The sequence below is a fragment of the Hemitrygon akajei genome, chromosome 22 (assembly GCF_048418815.1).
Source record: "Hemitrygon akajei chromosome 22, sHemAka1.3, whole genome shotgun sequence".
NCBI classification, from domain to species: Eukaryota; Metazoa; Chordata; class Chondrichthyes; order Myliobatiformes; family Dasyatidae; genus Hemitrygon; species Hemitrygon akajei.
The window spans coordinates 57,945,858-57,964,800 of record NC_133145.1 but is presented as its reverse complement, the minus strand read 5'-3'; the positions used below and the strand labels follow the sequence as shown (position 1 = coordinate 57,964,800).

At 48.5% G+C, this 18,943-nt stretch overlaps 1 protein-coding gene across 1 annotated transcript; it reads right to left on the bottom strand.

Moving 5' to 3' along the window:
• Positions 1-5,588: 5,588 nt before the first annotated feature.
• Positions 5,589-18,455, bottom strand: mrpl12 (mitochondrial ribosomal protein L12). Its single transcript, XM_073026337.1, has 5 exons — positions 18,335-18,455; positions 13,388-13,574; positions 9,264-9,338; positions 8,163-8,300; positions 5,589-6,048 (listed from the first exon to the last, which is right to left on the bottom strand). Exons 1-5 carry the CDS (start codon positions 18,382-18,384, stop codon positions 5,932-5,934), a joined length of 567 nt encoding a protein of 188 aa, XP_072882438.1. The 5' UTR covers positions 18,385-18,455; the 3' UTR covers positions 5,589-5,931.
• Positions 18,456-18,943: the final 488 nt, after the last annotated feature.

Here is an 18,943-nt window from a genome sequence, read left to right as displayed (position 1 = left end):
TGTCTTGTTTTGTCGTAGCTCCTATCTGAGCCTTGTGGTGCATCGGGCAGCAACCTTGCCACTTCTTTAGAGTTTTTTGTCGGTGTTTTACGCGGCTGAGTTGCTAGCTCAACGCTCAACCCAGCACAGATGGAAAGCGTGCAAGGAGCCGGCCGGATTCGAACCCTGGACCGCTCGCCTCGAAGTCTGGTGCAGATGCCACTACACCACTGGCTATGTCTTGTTTTGCACAGTCCTCCTTTCCCCTTTTCTGTCTTGTATAGTTTATATCCTGTGTGTTGTCCATTTCTACCTGCCTGAGATACGACTGCAGGTGGGTTTTTTTTACTGTACCCACTCCTCCCTGTCCTTGTACTGAAGAGAATAAACACAACTCGATTCCTCGAGCCTTTGACCCAGACGTCTACCTCCTCCGGTGCCTTCCACATCCCGTTCGCTGGCACATCACCTGCCCAATCACAGCTGAGACTCTCCGTCTGCACATTCAGTAAGGTCATGGTTGTCCTCCCCTGCCCTAATCTTCAAAAAAATCCTCACAGATCCACACACACACACACAGAGAGAATAATCCGGGCTCTTCACCCCATCACATCCTCGCTAACCATGGAGCCACCAAGCTAGTCCCATTTGACCCACCTTCCCCAGAACCCTTCCTCTCTATGTACTAATCCAAGTGTTGTTATTGTACCCACCTCGGTCACTCCCTCAGGCAGCCCCTACCGTACGGGCTGGCACTTTGGGGCAGAGTTTGTACTATTACAACACAAGAGACCGAGGTGCAGTTCCCGTTCACATTCTCCCCTTGACCGCGTGGGTTTCCTCCTGGTGCTCTGGTTTCCTCCCACACTCCTGTGTATGGGTTAGTAGATTCATTGGCCACATGGGTGTGAATGGGGGTTGTGAGCTTGTTGGGCCTGTGACTGTGCTGTATCTTTAAATCCTCTGTGTTGCCCTTTGCTGCTTTTAAAATTTCACCTGAACGCTGTGCCCTCTAATCTTTGGTTCCCCTTCCCTGGGAAAATTCACTGCCCAAGCCCTTTAAAACTTTATATGCTTCAATAAGGTCACCCCTCAGCCTCCTCCGCCCCAGCTCTCACCATCACTCAGGCTCTTTGGCAGCATTTCTCCAGACTCTTTCCTATTTAATGTCTTTCATCAAGGCAACCAAAACCGTACACAATACGCCAAATGCAGTCTCACCGCCGCCTCGTTCAACTAACTCTTCGAAGTTCAAAGTACACTTATTATCAAACAACCTTGAGATTCCTCTCCTACCGGAAGCCGCTAAACAAAGGAACCTACTAAAGAAAAAAAAAACGTCAAACATCCAATGTGTAGAGAAAAGAAAGGCAAGTTGGGCAAACGGTAAAAGCTAGCAAAGAGAGTTTAGGACTGGCGTCCACAAAGAGAGTCTGTCCCAGCGCCCTGACTTGCGTACTAAACACCTTCTTCACGTCTGCGGATGCCGCATTGGTGGCCATCCTCATCCGAAGCGATAATGAGACGGAGTAGAGAGAGGAAGTGGAGTGATTGGTGAACCGGTGTGAGAAGGTCAACCCGAGCCCGAACGTGGAGGGGCAAAAAGGATTTCAGGAAGGTGCAGACAAACCACCCCCCCCCCTCTGTGAATCCATGGCTCCTCCATAGGGAGAGTTAAGTGCACCGTTCCTGGTGGTATACATCATGGATTACCTCAACTGATCCCTAAATATCACCTCCCCGAACAAGAAAGTACACCACTCCCCAAGAAGATTGAGGCAAGGCTCCCCCACCGCCCTCCTCCCATCTTAACAGCATTTTACACCATTGAGAGCATCCTGACAAGCTGCATCTCCATCTGGTACGGGAGAACCAATCATTGGACCAGAGAAGACCCTACAAAGGACTGAGAGGATCATCAGGGTCTCCCTTCAATCCATCGGGGACATTTATCAGGAGTGCTGCGTACACAGGGCCCTCAGTATCATTAAGGATCCCACCCATCCATCCAGCATCCAGTCTCCGATTGATAAAGACAAGAGCAGTCGGGATGGGAAGCAATCTCTTCCCTCAGACCACTAGGCTTCTGAACTCCCTGCCGCAATGCATTCACCGGTTAATCTGTTCCAGTACAATATTTAATATTATTGCACTTTAGTTTGTGATTCATGTGTGATTCATCTGTTGATTTTCTCCTTATCTTCATATTGTGTGCCATGTATGTTATATGTACTACCGTGCTTTACATTCTGGTTCAGAGAAATGTCTCATTTCTGTATACATTATGTGGTTATATACATTATATGCAGTGGCATGCAAAAGTTTGGGCACCCCGGTCAAAATTTCTGTTACTGTGAATAGCTAAGTGAGTAAAAGATGACCTGATTTCCAAAAGGCATAAAGTTAAAGATGACACATTTCTTTAATATTTTAAGCAAGATTACTTTTTAATTTCCATCTTTTACAGTTTCAAAATAACAAAAAAGGAAAAGGGCCCGAAGCAAAAGTTTGGGCACCTTGCATGGTCAGTACTTAGTAACACCCCCTTTGGCAAGTATCACAGCTTGTAAATGCTTTCTGTAGCCAGCTAAGAGTCTTTCAGTTCTTGTTTGGGGGATTTTCGCCCATTCTTCCTTGCAAAAGGCTTCTAGTTCTGAGAGATTCTTGGGCCGTCTTGCATGCACTGCTCTTTTGAGGTCTATCCAGATTTTCGATGTTTAGGTCAGGGGACTGTGAGGGCCATGGCAAAACCTTCAGCTTGTGCCTCTTGAGGTAGTCCATCGTGGATTTTGAGGTGTGTTTAGGATCATTATCCTGTTGTAGAAGCCATCCTCTTTTCATCTTCAGCTTTTTTACAGACAGTGTGATGTTTCTTTCCAGAATTTGCTGGTATTTAATTGAATTCATTCTTCCCTCTACCAGTGAAATGTTCCCCGTGCCACTGGCTGCAACACAAGCCCAAAACATGGTCGATCCACCCCCGTGCTTAACAGTTGGAGAGCTGTTCTTTTCATGAAATTCTGCACCCTTTTTTCTTCAATCATACCTTTGCTCATTGCGGCCAGAAAGTTCTATTTTAACTTCATCAGTCAACAGGACTTGTTTCTAAAATGCATCAGGCTTATTTAGATGTTCCTTTGCAAATTTCTGACACTGGATTTTGCGGTGAGGACGCAGGAAAGGTTTTCTTCTGATGACTCTTCCATGAAGGTCATATTTGTGCAGGTGTCACTGCACAGTGGAACAGTACACCACCACTCCAGAGTCTGCTAAATCTTCCTGAAGGTCCTTTGCAGTCAAACGGGGGTTTTGATTTGCCTTTCTAGCAATCCTACGAGCAGTTCTCTCGGAAAGTTTTCTTGGTCTTCCAGACCGCCACCATTTCTTAATTACGTTACAAACTGAGGAAACGGCTACCTGAAAACGCTTTGCTATCTTCTTATAGCCTTCTGCTTTGTGGGCATCATTTATTTTAATTCTCAGAGTGCTAGGCAGCTGCTTAGAGGAGCCCATGGCTGCTGATTGTTGGGACAAGGTTTGAGGAGTCAGGTTATTTATAAAGCTTTGAAATTTGCATCACCTGGCCTTTCCTAATGATGACTGTGAACAAGCCATAGCCCTAACAAGCTAATTAAGGTCTGAGACCTTGGTAAAAGTTATCTGAGAGCTCAAATCTCTTGGGGTGCCCAAACTTTTGCATTGTGTTCCTTTCCTTTTTTCCCCACTCTAAAATTGTACAAAACAAAAATAATACACTAATCTTGCTTAAAATGTTGAAAAGAATGTTTGATTTTTAACTTTATGACTTTTGGAGATCAGTTCATCTTCTATTCACTTAACTATTCACAGTAACAGAAATTTTGACTGGGGTGCCCAAACCTTTGCATGCCACTGTATTTCTGTGATGGCTCCAGGCTTGTACCTGCTGGAGTTTCGAAAAATGAGGGGATCTAATTGAAACCTATCGAATATTGAAAGGCCTAGACAGAGTGGGTGTGCAGGGGATGTTTCCTATAGTGGGGGGGGGGGGGGGGGTCTGAGACCAGAGGGCACAGTCTCAGAATACAAGGACGTGCCTTTAAAACAGACAAGTAGAAATTCCGTGAGGCGAATCTGTGTAATTCATTGCCTCCGACAGCTGTGGAGGACATTTAAAGCAGAGGTTGATAGGTTCTTGATTAGTTATGGCATCAAAGATTACAGGAGGCAGGTGAATGAGGTTGAGAGGGATGATGAATCAGCCACGATCTAACGGTACAGTCCATGCAACCCCCCCTTATCAAATAACGCTCTTCATTTCAGGTAACATCCTGCGGGTCCCTTTTGCATTCTCCATCGCTGTGACACCCTTCCTGTGGCAACAAGAACTGTACGCAATGTTCCAAATGCAAACTAACCAACATCTTGAGCAGATGTAGTATGATCTCCCAACCCAGCCGATGAAGACAAGCATACCGTGTACCAGCTGTCCAGCTCACTGCCCTTTGCCACCCGTTTCTGAGCGCCATAGACTTGCACCCCAAGGTCCCTCTGTACATCAACGCTTCTCAAATCCCTGTGATTTACCCAGTTTGCCTTTGCAGAGTGCAAGACAAGGAAAATGTTTATAGCATAGGGTGTGGTTAGCATTTGGAATATCTGAGAAGGTGCCTGGTTAAACTTTAATTAGATACAGTATTATCTTTTAAATATTAAATGCAAGAGATTCTTCAGATACTGTAAATCTTGGAACAACACACATAAAATGCTGGAAGAGCTTAGCAAGTCAGGCAGTATCTGTGGAGGTGACTAAACAATGGATGTTTTGGGCCAAGACCTTTGATCAGGATTGGAAAGGGCCCTGACGAAGTGTTTCAGGCCAAAGCTTAAACTAGTTACTCCTCTTTATTTAAATATTGTTGTGATAAGGGATACAAGATTAATTTGTATTCTTGGCACAAGAACCAGAGCTTCAGGGCTGGAGGAATGTCTTTAGCCAGAGGGTGGTGTATCTGTGGAATTCATTATCACAGGCCATTGTGGAGGCCAGGTCATTGGGTGTATTTAAGGTGGAGGTTAATAGTTTTTATTTGCAAGGGTGTCAAAATTTATGGGGAGAAGGCAGGAGAATGGGATTGAGGGAGAAAGTAAACCAGCCATGATAAAAATGGCAGACCTGATAGGCCAAATTCTGCTCTCACATCTCACAGTGTGCCAGGTTTTCCACTGCACAGTCCAGACCCCCATCCCCACCACTGTACCGTGGAAACCCGCACCGTCTCATAAACCGCCATCGAGTCTTCTCCCAGCCCTGTCCACTTTCACGTGAGGCAGACGTCACCAGCGGAGTGGAGTGACAGCCACAACAGAAATGGCAGCCCACGGTCCAGAGAAACCGCTTCGATGGTGGCACATCGAGCCTGATCAGGTTTCTGAATGGACAACGAACACTACCTCGCTACTTTTTGCTCCCGTTTTTACACTACTTTTTAAAATCCATTTTATACATTTCTCATTGTAATTTATAGTTTGTTTCTTTAATGTACTGCTGCTGCAAAACAGCAAATTTCACGACATACGTCAGCGATAATAAACTGATCCTGATTCACCAAACGCAGACGGCTTCTGAATACTGTAAAGGGTCCCTTTTTTCCTTTCATTTAATGTGAATGGAAGTGACAGACAACACAGATCTGGAGGGCTGTGCCCGGGATGGGCTCTGTACACGGCAGATATTTACAGTATTGGCATCTTTCCTATCTGCACCCTCTACCACTTTGGAAGCGTTACAAAACCATGATATGTAGACATTCATACTAATAACACCTTGGTCAAACTACAAGCCCCACTGACTACCCAAAGTCTCAGGGTGCAGTCTCGCAGCTGTCACACCAATCGGCCCCCCCACCCCAGAGGCCTTTTCATTGGATTCCGCTGTATCTTCTAGGCCAGGCCACGGCAGGAGTGAGGAATTTATTCTATTTGCACAGTTCCTCCTGCTGCCTCGAGCGCAGCTTTTAACTTCTCAGCTTCGTCCTTTGAGACTTTGGCCTTCATCTCCTGAGGGAGCGACTCCACCAGCTTCTTGGCCTGAGAAACAGGAGTACATAACGTTAATCGCTGCTCACCTCCCGGCCAGATCCCCAGCCGTGGGGAAAACTCCCAATCAAGCCCTAGGCCGGGGCTGCCCAGTCTGACGTGCGCATACAGGTAGATTAGATTTAGATTTTAAATTAGCTTTGTCACGTGTACATCTAAGCATAAAGTGAAATGTGTTGTTGGCGAGGATTGTGCAAGGGGCAGCCTGCACGTGTCGCCAAGCCGCTGGCACCGACAAAGGATATGCCCACAACTTGCATCTTTGGACTTTGGAAGGAAACTGGAGCACTCAGAGGAAACCTCATGTGGTTTTGGGTAGAACGTAAAACTCCTTACAGGCAGCAGGAGGAATTGGACCCTAAAGCGTTGTGCTGACTGCTACGCTACCATGCTGCTCCACAGCACGCTGGGGTGCCGGCAAACGGAGTCACCTCCCCACCGCCCTGCTCAACAAAGCACACTTACGGCGTAGAGCAGACACAGGCTGGCGATGGAATATCAGTGTGTTCACCCACTCAGCCAGTGTGGCTCGGAAATGTGTATCGCACAGGCAGTGTGTACAGATACCAACCCTGCAAACAGGCCCAAAGCTGATTCAGAACACCACTGCTAGACTTTTAACCAAAACCAGCAAGAGGGAATGTCTCACTCCCATAAAGCTACTCTGCATTAGCTTTGTGTACCCTTTAGAATTAATTTTAAAGTTCTCTTGCTTGTTGTTAAAGCTCTCAACTGTCTGGGACCTGAATACATCAGAGTAGCTTTCATTTTATAATCCTGCTTGAGCTCGCTGGTCTTCTGCCAGTCTCTTAAATCTCCCTCAGAAGATAGTTGGCAGGTCAGCTTTTTTGAACTACGCTCCTGCACTGTGGAACTCAATGCTCGAAGCTATTGACCCAGTTGACAATTTTAAATGCCAGCACAAAACCTATTTTGAAAAGTGCTCTACAAATAAAATCATTATTATTATTATTGAGGCAGTCTGGAACATATTGGATTGATTGTGAATACGTGGCAAGTGTGCAGCAGCTGAAAGAGCGTGCGGTGAATCGGCTGAGCCTCCTACATGTGGAAGGGTCTCTCTTTTCGCACGGACTTTCTAATGTGCAAGTCTTTGGCTCAGTTCGTAGCTCCCACTCTGTAAGTTGCCTGGCACTGAGAGTGGCTAACGTGACTCAGTAAAAACGTTTAATTCTACTACCTTCTGTCATTCTTGCTCTGTGCATTCGTATCAGAGTGCAGATACTAGCCTTGCAAATGGACCCAATACACTGAGCAGCACGCAGGTAATCTGTTCAGACACCAGCCACGCAAATGGAACACACGCAGCCACTATTGACATGCAATGAGAAATGCAAAGTTTTGGTCAGGATGTCTCAGAGCTGTCCACGTAATTAAATTCTTCGGGAATGCAGTCACTGTTCCACAGACGTGGAAGCTTTAGAGAAGGCAGAGGAGATTTACCAGGATGCTGCCAGGATTAAAGAGTGTATCCTTATGAGGAAAGGTTGAGCAAGTTTTTCTCTTTGGAGCGAAAGAGGATGGGAGGTGATTTGACAAGCGGCATAGATCGAGTGAACAGCAAAGACTAATACAAGGGGGCATAATTTTAATGTGATTGGAGGAAAGTACAGGAGTGATGTCAAACTAAGACTTTTATACAGAGAACGGAACGCCCTGCCAGGTCGATGGTAGAGGCAGATACATTAGGGGTATCTACAAAACTCTTACATAGGCACATGGATGATAGCAAAATGGAGAGCTATGTGGGAGGGAAGGGTTAGACTGATCTTAGAGTAGGCTAAAAGGTCGGAAGAACATTGCGGGCAGAAGGGCCTGTACTGTGCTGTAATGTTCTATGATCCACAAATGACGACCATTTTCTTTGAATCAGTGACATGAGATTGACTGAAAGAGCTGAAGGGATCTGAGGAGCCCGCTGAGCAGGAGGGGGCTCATGGGCACACTTCTGACAGAGCAGCAGCAGAACTTGCCTGCATGGGACTCGACCTGAGGTAAGAGTGCTGCCCATTGTGTCCTGTCCTGAATGCCGAGAAGCCCTCCCCATGGAAACTGCCACTGCTCCCTCCTCCAGCCCGTCTCACCTGCACAAGGTTCAGGCCCGAAATACAGTTCTTCACTTCCTTGATCAGTTTCACTTTGTCGGCCGCCTTGAATTCCACCAGCTTCACCGTGAATTGGGTTTTCTCCTTCTTGGCCGGGACGGCTTCATCCTCGACATCCTGGAGAAACAGGGCAACAGAGAAATCAGAGAGAGCGAGAAGGAAAAGGTGGGGGAACCCCTGCAAACACGGGATTATGCCAGTGAGTGTTCCCACACAGGGAGTTAAACAACAGACTATAATGCCCACATCTTGCTTTTAGCTTAGGGATGACATCTACTGGATAAATTGAGACAATTCTACTCAGACCAGAAATAATTGTTGAACTTCCAATTTATACTGTGTAGGAGCCACATGACTGGCTACATTAGTATAGAAACACTAATGCCTTTGAATGGGAAATCCTACAAAAGGTAGTGGATTCGGCCCAGTCCATCACGGGTAACCCCACCATTGAGCACATCTACATGAAAGGCTGGTGTAGGAAAGCAGCATCTATCATCAGAGATCCCCACCACCCAGGCCATGCTCGCTTCTCACTGCTGCCATCAGCTCGAAGGTACAAGAGCCTCAGGACTCTCACCACCAGCTTCAAGAACAGCTTCTACCCCTCAACCACCAGGCTCCTGAATTAAAAGGGATAACTATACTCACTTGCCCATCCTTGAGATGTTTCCCACAACCAAAGGTCTCATTTTAAGGACTGTTTATCTCATGTACTCCTTATTTATTGCTATTTATTTACATTCACGCAGTTCGTTGCCTTCTGCACTCTGGTTGATCTTTCATTGATCCTGTTATAGTTACAATTCTACAGATTCGCTGAGTACGTGCATCATAATGAATCTCAGGGTTCTATATGGTGACATATATGTACTTTAGTAATAAAATTTACTTTGAACTGTTTATAAATGAAGGCAAAGCCATGAAGGGCAATGCCCCCTGTTGGATCGAGTGCAGATTCAGCTCAAAGCAGGCACTGGAAATAATTCTTCGTCCAGTGTAGTTCAGCCCGGCCCCTGTATCAAAGTCAAACAAGGTGAATTCGAGCAACCAGCCGCTTGCTTGCCATTGGGGATTTACCTGAGAGGCAGATGGAGCAGCTGCCACCATTCCAGACATCGGCATCATCCCAACATCCTGGATTTTCAGTGTTTTCTGTAGAGGAAGAAGGTGATTTTTAATTCCCACAGAAACCATCAATACTCAACAACACCCAAGAATCCCAGCAGCATATGGGTGGTAGCATCCCCGACCCACAGCGGTAATGTGTACCAGCTACAGGATGTGGCCGACCGTCCAAACCCACCACCTCTACCAGCCAGAAGGCCAAGGGCAGGAGCGCTGTCCAAGCCACACACCTTTCTGACTTGTAAAAAGATCACTGTTCCATCACTGGGTTAAACTCCTGGAACTGCCTCCCCAATGGCACTGTGGGGTATATCCACACAGAGACTGTAGGCAGTTCATCACCTTCTCAAGGGCAATTATTACCAAAGTGCATGGCTGTACACCACTGCACTGTAAACAGGATAGGAGAGGGCAGACCAGCCCACCTCCAGATCTAAGACCCTAAGACATAGGAGCAGAATTAGGCCATTCAGCCCATCGAGTCTGCTCCACCATTCCATCATGGCTGATTTATTATCCCTCTCAACCCAATTCTGCCTTTTCCCTGTAATCTCTGCCACTCTTACTAATCACCTTTAGCTTTAAATGTATCCCATGACGTGGCAATGAATTCACAGGTTCACCATCTTATGGCTAAAGAAATTCCTCCTCCTCTCTGATCCCTTTACTCTGAGGCTGTAACTTCTGGTCCTAGTCTCTCCCACTATTAGAAATACCCACTCTATCAAGGCATTTTGCATGGTGGAGTAGCGGACAGTACAAGGCTGTACAGTAACTGCGACCCAGGTCTAATTCCTGCCTCTGCCCGTAAGGAGTTTGTACGTTCCTGCCGCTGTCTGTCAGCAGTTTGTACGTTCCTGCCTCTGTCTGTAAGGAGTTTGTACGTTCCTGCCGCTGTCCGTAAGGAGTTTGTACGTTCCTGCCGCTGTCCGTAAGGAGTTTGTACGTTCCTGCCTCTGTCCGTACGGAGTTTGTACGTTCCTGCCGCTGCCCGTAAGGAGTTTGTACGTTCCTGCCTCTGTCCGTATGGAGTTTGTACGTTCCTGCCTCTGCCCGTAAGGAGTCTGTACGTTCCTGCCTCTGTCCGTAAGGGGTCTGTACGTTCCTGCCTCTGCCCGTAAGGAGTCTGTACGTTCCTGCCTCTGCCCGTAAGCAGTCTGTACGTTCCTGCCACTGCCCGTAAGGAGTTTGTACGTTCCTGCCTCTGTCCGTAAGGAGTTTGTACGTTCCTGCCTCTGCCCGTAAGCAGTCTGTACGTTCCTGCCTCTGTCCGTACGGAGTTTGTACGTTCCTGCCTCTGTCCGTACAGAGTTTGTACGTTCCTGCCTCTGTCCAAAAGGAGTTTGTACGTTCCTGCCTCTGCCCGTACAGAGTTTGTACGTTCCTGCCTCTGTCCGTAAGGAGTTTGTACGTTCCTGCCTCTGTCCGTAAGGAGTCTGTACGTTCCTGCCTCTGTCCGTACAGAGTTTGTACGTTCCTGCCTCTGTCCGTAAGGAGTCTGTACATTCCTGCCTCTGCCCGTACAGAGTTTGTACGTTCCTGCCTCTGTCCGTAAGGAGTTTGTACCTTCCTGCCGCTGCCCGTAAGGAGTTTGTACGTTCCTGTCTCTGCCCGTAAGCAGTCTGTACGTTCCTGCCTCTGCCCGTAAGGAATTTGTACGTTCCTGCCTCTGTCCGTAAGGAGTCTGTACGTTCCTGCCTCTGTCCGTACAGAGTTTGTACGTTCCTGCCTCTGTCCGTAAGGAGTCTGTACATTCCTGCCTCTGCCCGTACAGAGTTTGTACGTTCCTGCCTCTGTCCGTAAGGAGTTTGTACCTTCCTGCCGCTGCCCGTAAGGAGTTTGTACGTTCCTGTCTCTGCCCGTAAGCAGTCTGTACGTTCCTGCCTCTGCCCGTAAGGAATTTGTACGTTCCTGCCTCTGCCCGTAAGCAGTCTGTACGTTCCTGCCTCTGTCTGTAAGGAGTTTGTACATTCCTGCCGCTGCCCGTAAGCAGTCTGTACGTTCCTGCCTCTGCCTGTAAGCAGTTTGTACGTTCCTGCCTCTGCCCGTAAGCAGTTTGTACGTTCCTGCCTCTGCCCGTAAGGAGTTTGTACGTTCCTGCCTCTGTCCGTAAGGAGTCTGTACGTTCCTGCCTCTGCCCGTAAGGAGTCTGTACGTTCCTGCCTCTGTCCGTAAGGAGTCTGTACGTTCCTGCCTCTGTCCGTAAGGAGTTTGTACCTTCCTGCCGCTGTCCGTAAGGAGTCTGTACGTTCCTGCCTCTGCCCGTAAGCAGTTTGTACGTTCCTGCCTCTGCCCGTAAGGAGCTTGTACGTTCCTGCCTCTGCCTGTAAGGAGTTTGTACGTTCCTGCCTCTGTCCGTAAGGAGTCTGTACGTTCCTGCCTCTGCCCGTAAGGAGTCTGTACGTTCCTGCCTCTGTCCGTAAGGAGTTTGTACCTTCCTGCCGCTGTCCGTAAGGAGTCTGTACGTTCCTGCCTCTGCCCGTAAGGAGTCTGTACGTTCCTGCCTCTGCCCGTAAGGAGTCTGTACGTTCCTGCCGCTGCCTGTAAGCAGTTTGTACGTTCCTGCCTCTGTCCGTAAGGAGTCTGTACGTTCCTGCCTCTGCCCGTAAGGAGTCTGTACGTTCCTGCCTCTGCCCGTAAGCAGTTTGTACGTTCCTGCCGCTGCCCGTAAGGAGTTTGTACGTTCCTGCCTCTGTCCGTAAGCAGTCTGTACGTTCCTGCCTCTGCCCGTAAGCAGTTTGTACGTTCCTGCCTCTGCCTGTAAGCAGTTTGTACGTTCCTGCCTCTGCCTGTAAGCAGTTTGTACGTTCCTGCCTCTGTCCGTAAGCAGTCTGTACGTTCCTGCCTCTGCCCGTAAGGAGTTTGTATGTTCCTGCCTCTGTCCATAAGGAGTTTGTACGTTCCCGCCTCTGCCCGTAAGGAGTCTGTACGTTCCTGCCTCTGCCCGTAAGGAGTCTGTACGTTCCTGCCGCTGCCTGTAAGGAGTTTGTACGTTCCTGCCTCTGCCCGTAAGGAGTTTGTACGTTCCTGCCTCTGCCCGTATGGAGTTTGTACGTTCTCCTATGGCTGCGTGGTTTCCTCTCACAGCGTAAAGACCTGCCGGATGGTAGGTTAACTTGTTAATGTAATTTGTCCTGTGATTAGGCTCGGGTTGCTGGGTTGTGCTGCTCAAAGTGTCTATTCCATGCTGTGTCTCATTAATTTAAAAATAAATATTCGATAGGTTTTAATGAGAATCCCCCCTCATTCTAAACTCCACAAGTATGGGCCTAGAGCCATCAAACACCCCTCAACATTAATTCTTTCATTCCTGCAATCATTCTCATGAACTTCCTCTGGACCCTCTCCAATGCCAGTGCATCCTTTCTTGAACAAGGGGCCCCAAAACTACTCACAATACAGCAAAGGTAGCCTGACCATTGCCTCATAAACCCTCAGCATTACTTCCTCGCTTTTATATTCTAGTCCTCTCAAAATGAATGCTTACGTTGCCTGCTCAATCTTCACCCTTCCTTACGGGTATCCTGCACTAGGGCTCCCAAGTCCAACTTATGAATTTAGAAATAACTCATCTCCTTCTACCTTAGGCCACAAACTTATCAATCACCCCTTGTACTTTGGAATGTGGGAGGAAACCAGAGCACCCGGAGGAACCCATGGACACGGGGAGAAGGCTACATCACTATGAATCTATATCTTTAATCACCCCCTCCAGCCTGATGGCACCCTTCCTATAGTGATAATCAGACTGCCCGCAATACGCCAGAGCTCCAATATTGCGAGAGTTCTCATTGTGTATTAAGCTCCTCATTTAAAGATGTATGGTGCCTTAGCCACTTGTCATCTTGTGGGAGGAAATCCACACGGTCACGGGGAGAATGCACGAACTCCTTACAGACAGCGGCAGAACTGAAACCCGGTCATTGTACTGTAATAGAGCTAGGCTAACTTCCACGAAACAGAGCTGCCCCACGTTCTGAGGTACGTGCTGCAGCAGAGTCTCTGGGGCTGCATCCTGACTGGTGTCGTATTCGGAGGACAGCAGGTTCAGAGGGTGCCTGCCTGACAGGACATACCTTTAGCAAATCGTTGAGGTCAGAGATCTCAAGGAGCGTCAGACCCGATATCTCCTGTACCAGCTGTTTTATCTTTGGTGAGTACTCCCTGGGCGCGTTGTCGAGGGGCGGCGTTGCCAGGGTATCATCCTGCTTGCAACCACTGGTCCTCAGCGCTCGCCGGGCACAAAAAGTTTGCAGCTCTCGCCTGTCAAAAGATCGGACAGAAACAGATTGTTGACTTGGGAATACGGGAGGTCAGGGAGATCGAAGGGGTCTCTGCAGCCACTGTTTTCTACAGGAAGAGCAATTCTGAAAACAAGAATCAGTAAATGTAGGATAAACACAGGTCAGGCAGCATGTAAGGAAAGACAAAGTTTCAGGTTCCAGACACTATATCAGAATCAGGTTTAGCATCACCGGAATATGTCGTGAATTTTGTTTTGAGGCAGCAGTTCAATGCAATACAAAGTAGTCATTTGTCTGTTATCTGCGCGTTGTATGATGCGGACGATTCTTTGTAACTGCATCAACATTCTCAGCCCAGGATAATAGATCCTCAGATATGTTGATGCCCAGGAACTTGAAACTGCTCACCCTTTCCACTGGACTGGTGTGTGTTCCCTCAAATTACCCTTCCTTAAGTTCACAATCAATTCCTTGGTTCTAATGAGGTTAAGTGCAAGGTCGTTGTTGCAACACCACTCAACCAGCTGATCTCTCTTGCTCCTGCATGCCTCCTCGTCACCATCCAAAATTCTGCCAACAATAGATGTGGCATAGGGAAATGCATAGATGGCGTTTGAGCTGTTCCCAACCACAGAGTCATGGCTGTAGAGGGAGTGGAGCAGTGGGCTAAGCATGCATCCTTGATGTGCGCCAATGCTGATTGTCAGTGAGGAGATTTTATTTCCTACCCACACTGATTGTAGTCCAGCGAAGAAGTCAAGGAAGCAGTTTTAGAGGGTGGTACAGAGGCCCAGTTTTTGGAACTTTAATTAGGACTGAGGGTACGATTGTGTCGAATGCTGATCTGAAGTCAATAAACAGCAGCCTGATGTAGGTACTACCATTGTCCAAGCGATCCAAGGTTGAACGGAGAGCCAGTGAGATCGCATCTGCTGTAGACTTATCGTGGCCATTGTGACTGAGAAGCCTCAAAGGGTCCTGGACCCGAAATATTTTCAAAGATGGTGAATGTACAGTCCAACTGAAGACCTCAGGTCAGGATTGCAGGACCAGAGACTGCCAGGTACTTTACAGAAAAATAGCTTGCCGCCCCGATTTCAGGTGCAGCGTTGCAGCCCGATGACCAGCATTCTCTGCAAAGATGGAACAGCTCAGTCTTCAATGGTAGAGGAGGTGGAGTACATTTCATGATTAACTCACTGTGGTGCACATATGAGATGGCTCTGTCTCAGTCCTGCTTACTCAATCTGGGATATCTAGCAGTCAAATGTCTCCCGTTTTATCCGCCGAGGGAGTTTTCTGCCACCATCCTGGAAACGGTGTCCATTCCATCTCAGGCAGGCACTGGAGGAGCTGAACACCGGGGTCAGCAGGGATGAAACTGCAGAATCTAGTGTGTTCGCTATCATTGTGGGAAATTTCAACCAAACCAACTTGAATAAGTGTCTGAACAACTTCCACCTGTGGAACCAAAGGAGTCAACACACTCGTGCACTGCTACGCCACAATCAAGAACGCTTACCACGACATCCCACGGCCACACTTTGGAAAGTCCGATCACCCGGCTGTATTTCTACTCCCAGCTTACAGGCAGAGACTAGTGGTGGGGACCACGAAGGTACGGTCAAGGAAAGCAGAGGAGCGCTTACAGGACTGCTTTGAGCCAGAGGAATGGATAATAGTCAGGGATTCATCTTCAAATCTGAATGAATACGACACAGTTGTCACTGACTTCATCAAGACCTGTGTGGATGAGTGTGGGCCTTTCAGAACGTCTGTACATACCCAAACCAAAAGCCATGGATGAACCAGGAGACTCATCGTTTGCTGAGGGCTCAATATGTGGCATCCCAGACCGGAGATCTAGCTCTAGGCATGAAGTCAGAAGGCTATGAGTGAGAAAACAATTCCAGTTGGGGACAGAGATGGGATCAGATGCACATCAGCTCCAGCAGGGTTTGCAGGCCATTACTTCCTACAAAGGAAATCTAACATGTTCCATTCCCACGAGATCAATGCCTTTTATGCTGACTTTGAAAGGGAGAATGAAACCACACCTGTGTGAATCCCTGCACCATCTAGTGACCCTGTAAACTCTGCCTTGGAGGTTGATGTCAGAACATCCTTCAGGAGGGTGAAGCCTCGCGAGGCGCCAGGCGCTGATGGTGTATCTGGCAGGACACCGGAAACCTGTGCCACCAGCTGATAGGATTGTTCAAGGACATCTTCAAACTCTCTCTGCTGCAGTCCGAAGTTCCCATTTGCTTCAAAGGGGTGTCAATTTTACCAATGCCCAAGAGCAGGGTGAGCTGCCCCAATGACCATCTCCCAGTGACACTAACATCTATGTGATGAAATGCTTTGAGAGATTGGTCATGGCCAGAATCAACTCCAGCAAGGACTTGGAACCGCTGCAATTTACCTGTCACAATAGGTCTACAGTAGATGTAACCTCACTGGCTCTCACTCGGCCTTGGATCAGCGGTACCTACGTCAGGCTGCTGTGAACTGACTACCGCTCAGCATTAAACACAACCTTACCCTCAGTTCTAATCAACAAGCTCTAAAACCTGGGCCACTGTACCTCCCTCTGCAAACAGACCCTTGACTCCTCATCAGGCGACTACAGTCCACGTGGATCAGAAATAACATCTCTTTCTCGCCGACCATCAACACTGGCACACCTCAAGAAAGCAGGCCTAGCTCACTGCTCTACTCTCTTTACACACACAACTGTGTAGCCAGGCACAGCTCAAACAGCAGCTATGAATTTGCCAATTACAAACATTTGCTGGTAGAATTTCAGATGGTGACGAGGAGGCATACAGGACTGAGTTACATCAGCTGATTGAGTGGTGTCACAACAACCTTGCACCCAACGTCAGTAAGACCAAAGAATTGAAAGTGAACTTCGAGAAGAGGAAGTCGAGGGAACACACACCAGTCCTCATCGAGGGGTCAGCACTGGAAAGGTGGGCAGTTTCAAGTTCCTGGGTGTCAACATCTCTGAAGATCTATCCTGGGCACAATATATCGATGCAGTTACAAAGAGTGTGAATATATTTCATGAGAACTTTGTATGTCACAAAAGACATTAGCAAATTTCAACAGATGGACCGTGGAGAGCATTCTAACTGGTAGATTCACCACCTGGTATGAAGGCCCCCACTGCACAGGATCGAGAAAGCCGCCAAAAGTTGCAAACTCAGCCATGGGCACTAGCCTCCCCAGCATCGAGGACACCTTCAAACAGGCTGCATCTACCATTAAGGATCACCACCACACAGGACATGCCCTCTTCTTGTGATCATCATCAGGGAAGAGTACAGGAACTTGAAGGCACACTCAATGCTTCAGCAAGAACTTCTTCCGCTCTGCATCAGGTTTCTGAATGGACAACAAACCCATGAACACTACCTCCCTATTTTGTTCTTTTTAATACTATTTATCTTACTGCAAATAGAGTTTTCTTGTATTACATACAGCAGCCACAAAACGAATTTCACATATTAAATCTGACTCTGTTAGACCTGCGTACTTCCAGTGGTTTCTTATTTTATTTCCGATTTCCAGCACCTGCAGTTTTAAAAAAAAAATCTTCCAAGAACATCATAGTGGACAGCGAGGAAGACAATCGTGGCTTGCAGAGGGATCTGCATCAGCTGGAAAAATGGTGAGGTGTTGCACCTCCGTAGGGCCAACCAGGGTAGGTCTTGTACGGTGAACGGTAGGGCACTGAGGAGTGTGGAAGAACAAAGGGATCTGGTCCATAATTCATTGAAGGTGGCATCACAGGTGGATAAGCTTTTAGCATAATGGCCTTCATAAATCAATGTACTGAGGACAGGAAATGGGATACTGAAATTGTACAAGGCGATGGTGAGGCCTAATCTGGAGTATTGTGGGCAGTTTTGGTCACCTACCGACAGGAAAGATGTAAATAAGGCTGAAAGAGTGCAGAGAAAATTTACAGGGATGTCGCTGGGTGTGGAGGACCAGAATTATAAGGAAGGACTGAATAGATTAGGACATCATTTCTTAGAATGTAGAAGACTGAGAGGAAATTTGATAGAGGTATACAAAGTTATGAGGGGTAAATGAAACAGGCTTTTTCCACTGGGGTTGGGTGGGACTACAACCAGAGGTCAATGGTGAAACTTCTTCAGAGGGTGGTGAGAGTGTGGAATGAGCTGCCAGCGCAAGTGGTGCATGCAAGCTCGGTTTCAATGTTTAAGACAAGTTTGGATAGGTCCATGGATGGGAGGGGTATGGAGGGCTGCGGTCCAGGTCGATGGGATTAGGCAGTTTAAATGCTTTCGGCATGGTCTAGATGGGCCAAAGGGCCTGTTTCAGCGCAGTACCTCTCTATGAGCTGCAATAACCGCAGCCGAGGGTCAGTATTCCGGGAGGCAACCTCTGCTGATGGAAGAGTAAACTCAGGGACGCAGAGCCCGGGAGGGAGAGGGATGTGGGGGTGGTGAGGAGGGAGACCCGTCCCCCAGCCCACCGTGTTCCAGTGAAGCCAGCGGGGACGGATTTGAAAGAGAAGGCGGTACCAGAGGGTCGGGACCGGCCCGCTGTGGGTGAAGGATCTCGATCTCTTTTCCCGGCTCTTGGACCCGCCGCTGACCCTCTATCCCGGTCCCCACCCCCGGGCTCTCGGTACCGGAGCGCCCCGCGACAGGGCCCACCCCCACCCCCACCCCCACCCCCATACACTTCCCGGCGCCCCCGGGTCCCCGGGCACCAGGCGGACGGGCCCGTACATCCTCCCGGTACCTGAGCACTCCCCGGACGGGTCCGGACACTCTCCCCAGCGCGGCGAACATCTCCCCGGCGGGCGGCGGGCGGCGGCACGTGGGCCGGTGACCTCCAGCGCCTCACCTACCCGGCAGGCAGCGCGCCGCCGCTCTTCAACTAAACTTTATTGACAAGAACCCGGAAGCGGGCTGCCGGGGAGGGCAAGGGGCAAAAATATCGATTTGACCGGGTATTGATCAACCGCGCTCGGGTCTCGACCTAACACGTCCACTATTTACCCTCTTCCTCCAGCTTCTTGTGTGTGTGTGTTGCTTTGGATTTCCAGCACTTTCTGGTTGTGTTTGTGAGACCGGGAGTTCAGTCCTGTTCCTGACACCGTTACTACGGGGAGGATGAGGTTACCTGGGAACGGAGGGAAGCAGAAAGGAGGAGACATCGGATCGGCCCTCAGTGTAGGAGGCTGAGGGGCAACCTTAGAGGGCTTTACACAATTTATGTAGTTGGAATTTAACCCTGGGGCAGGAAAGCCTAGAACTAGAGAGCGCAGTGCTTTCGATGAGAAATGAGCCCATAAGACACAGGAGCAGATTTAGACCATTAAGCCCCATCGAGGCTGCTCCACCGCAT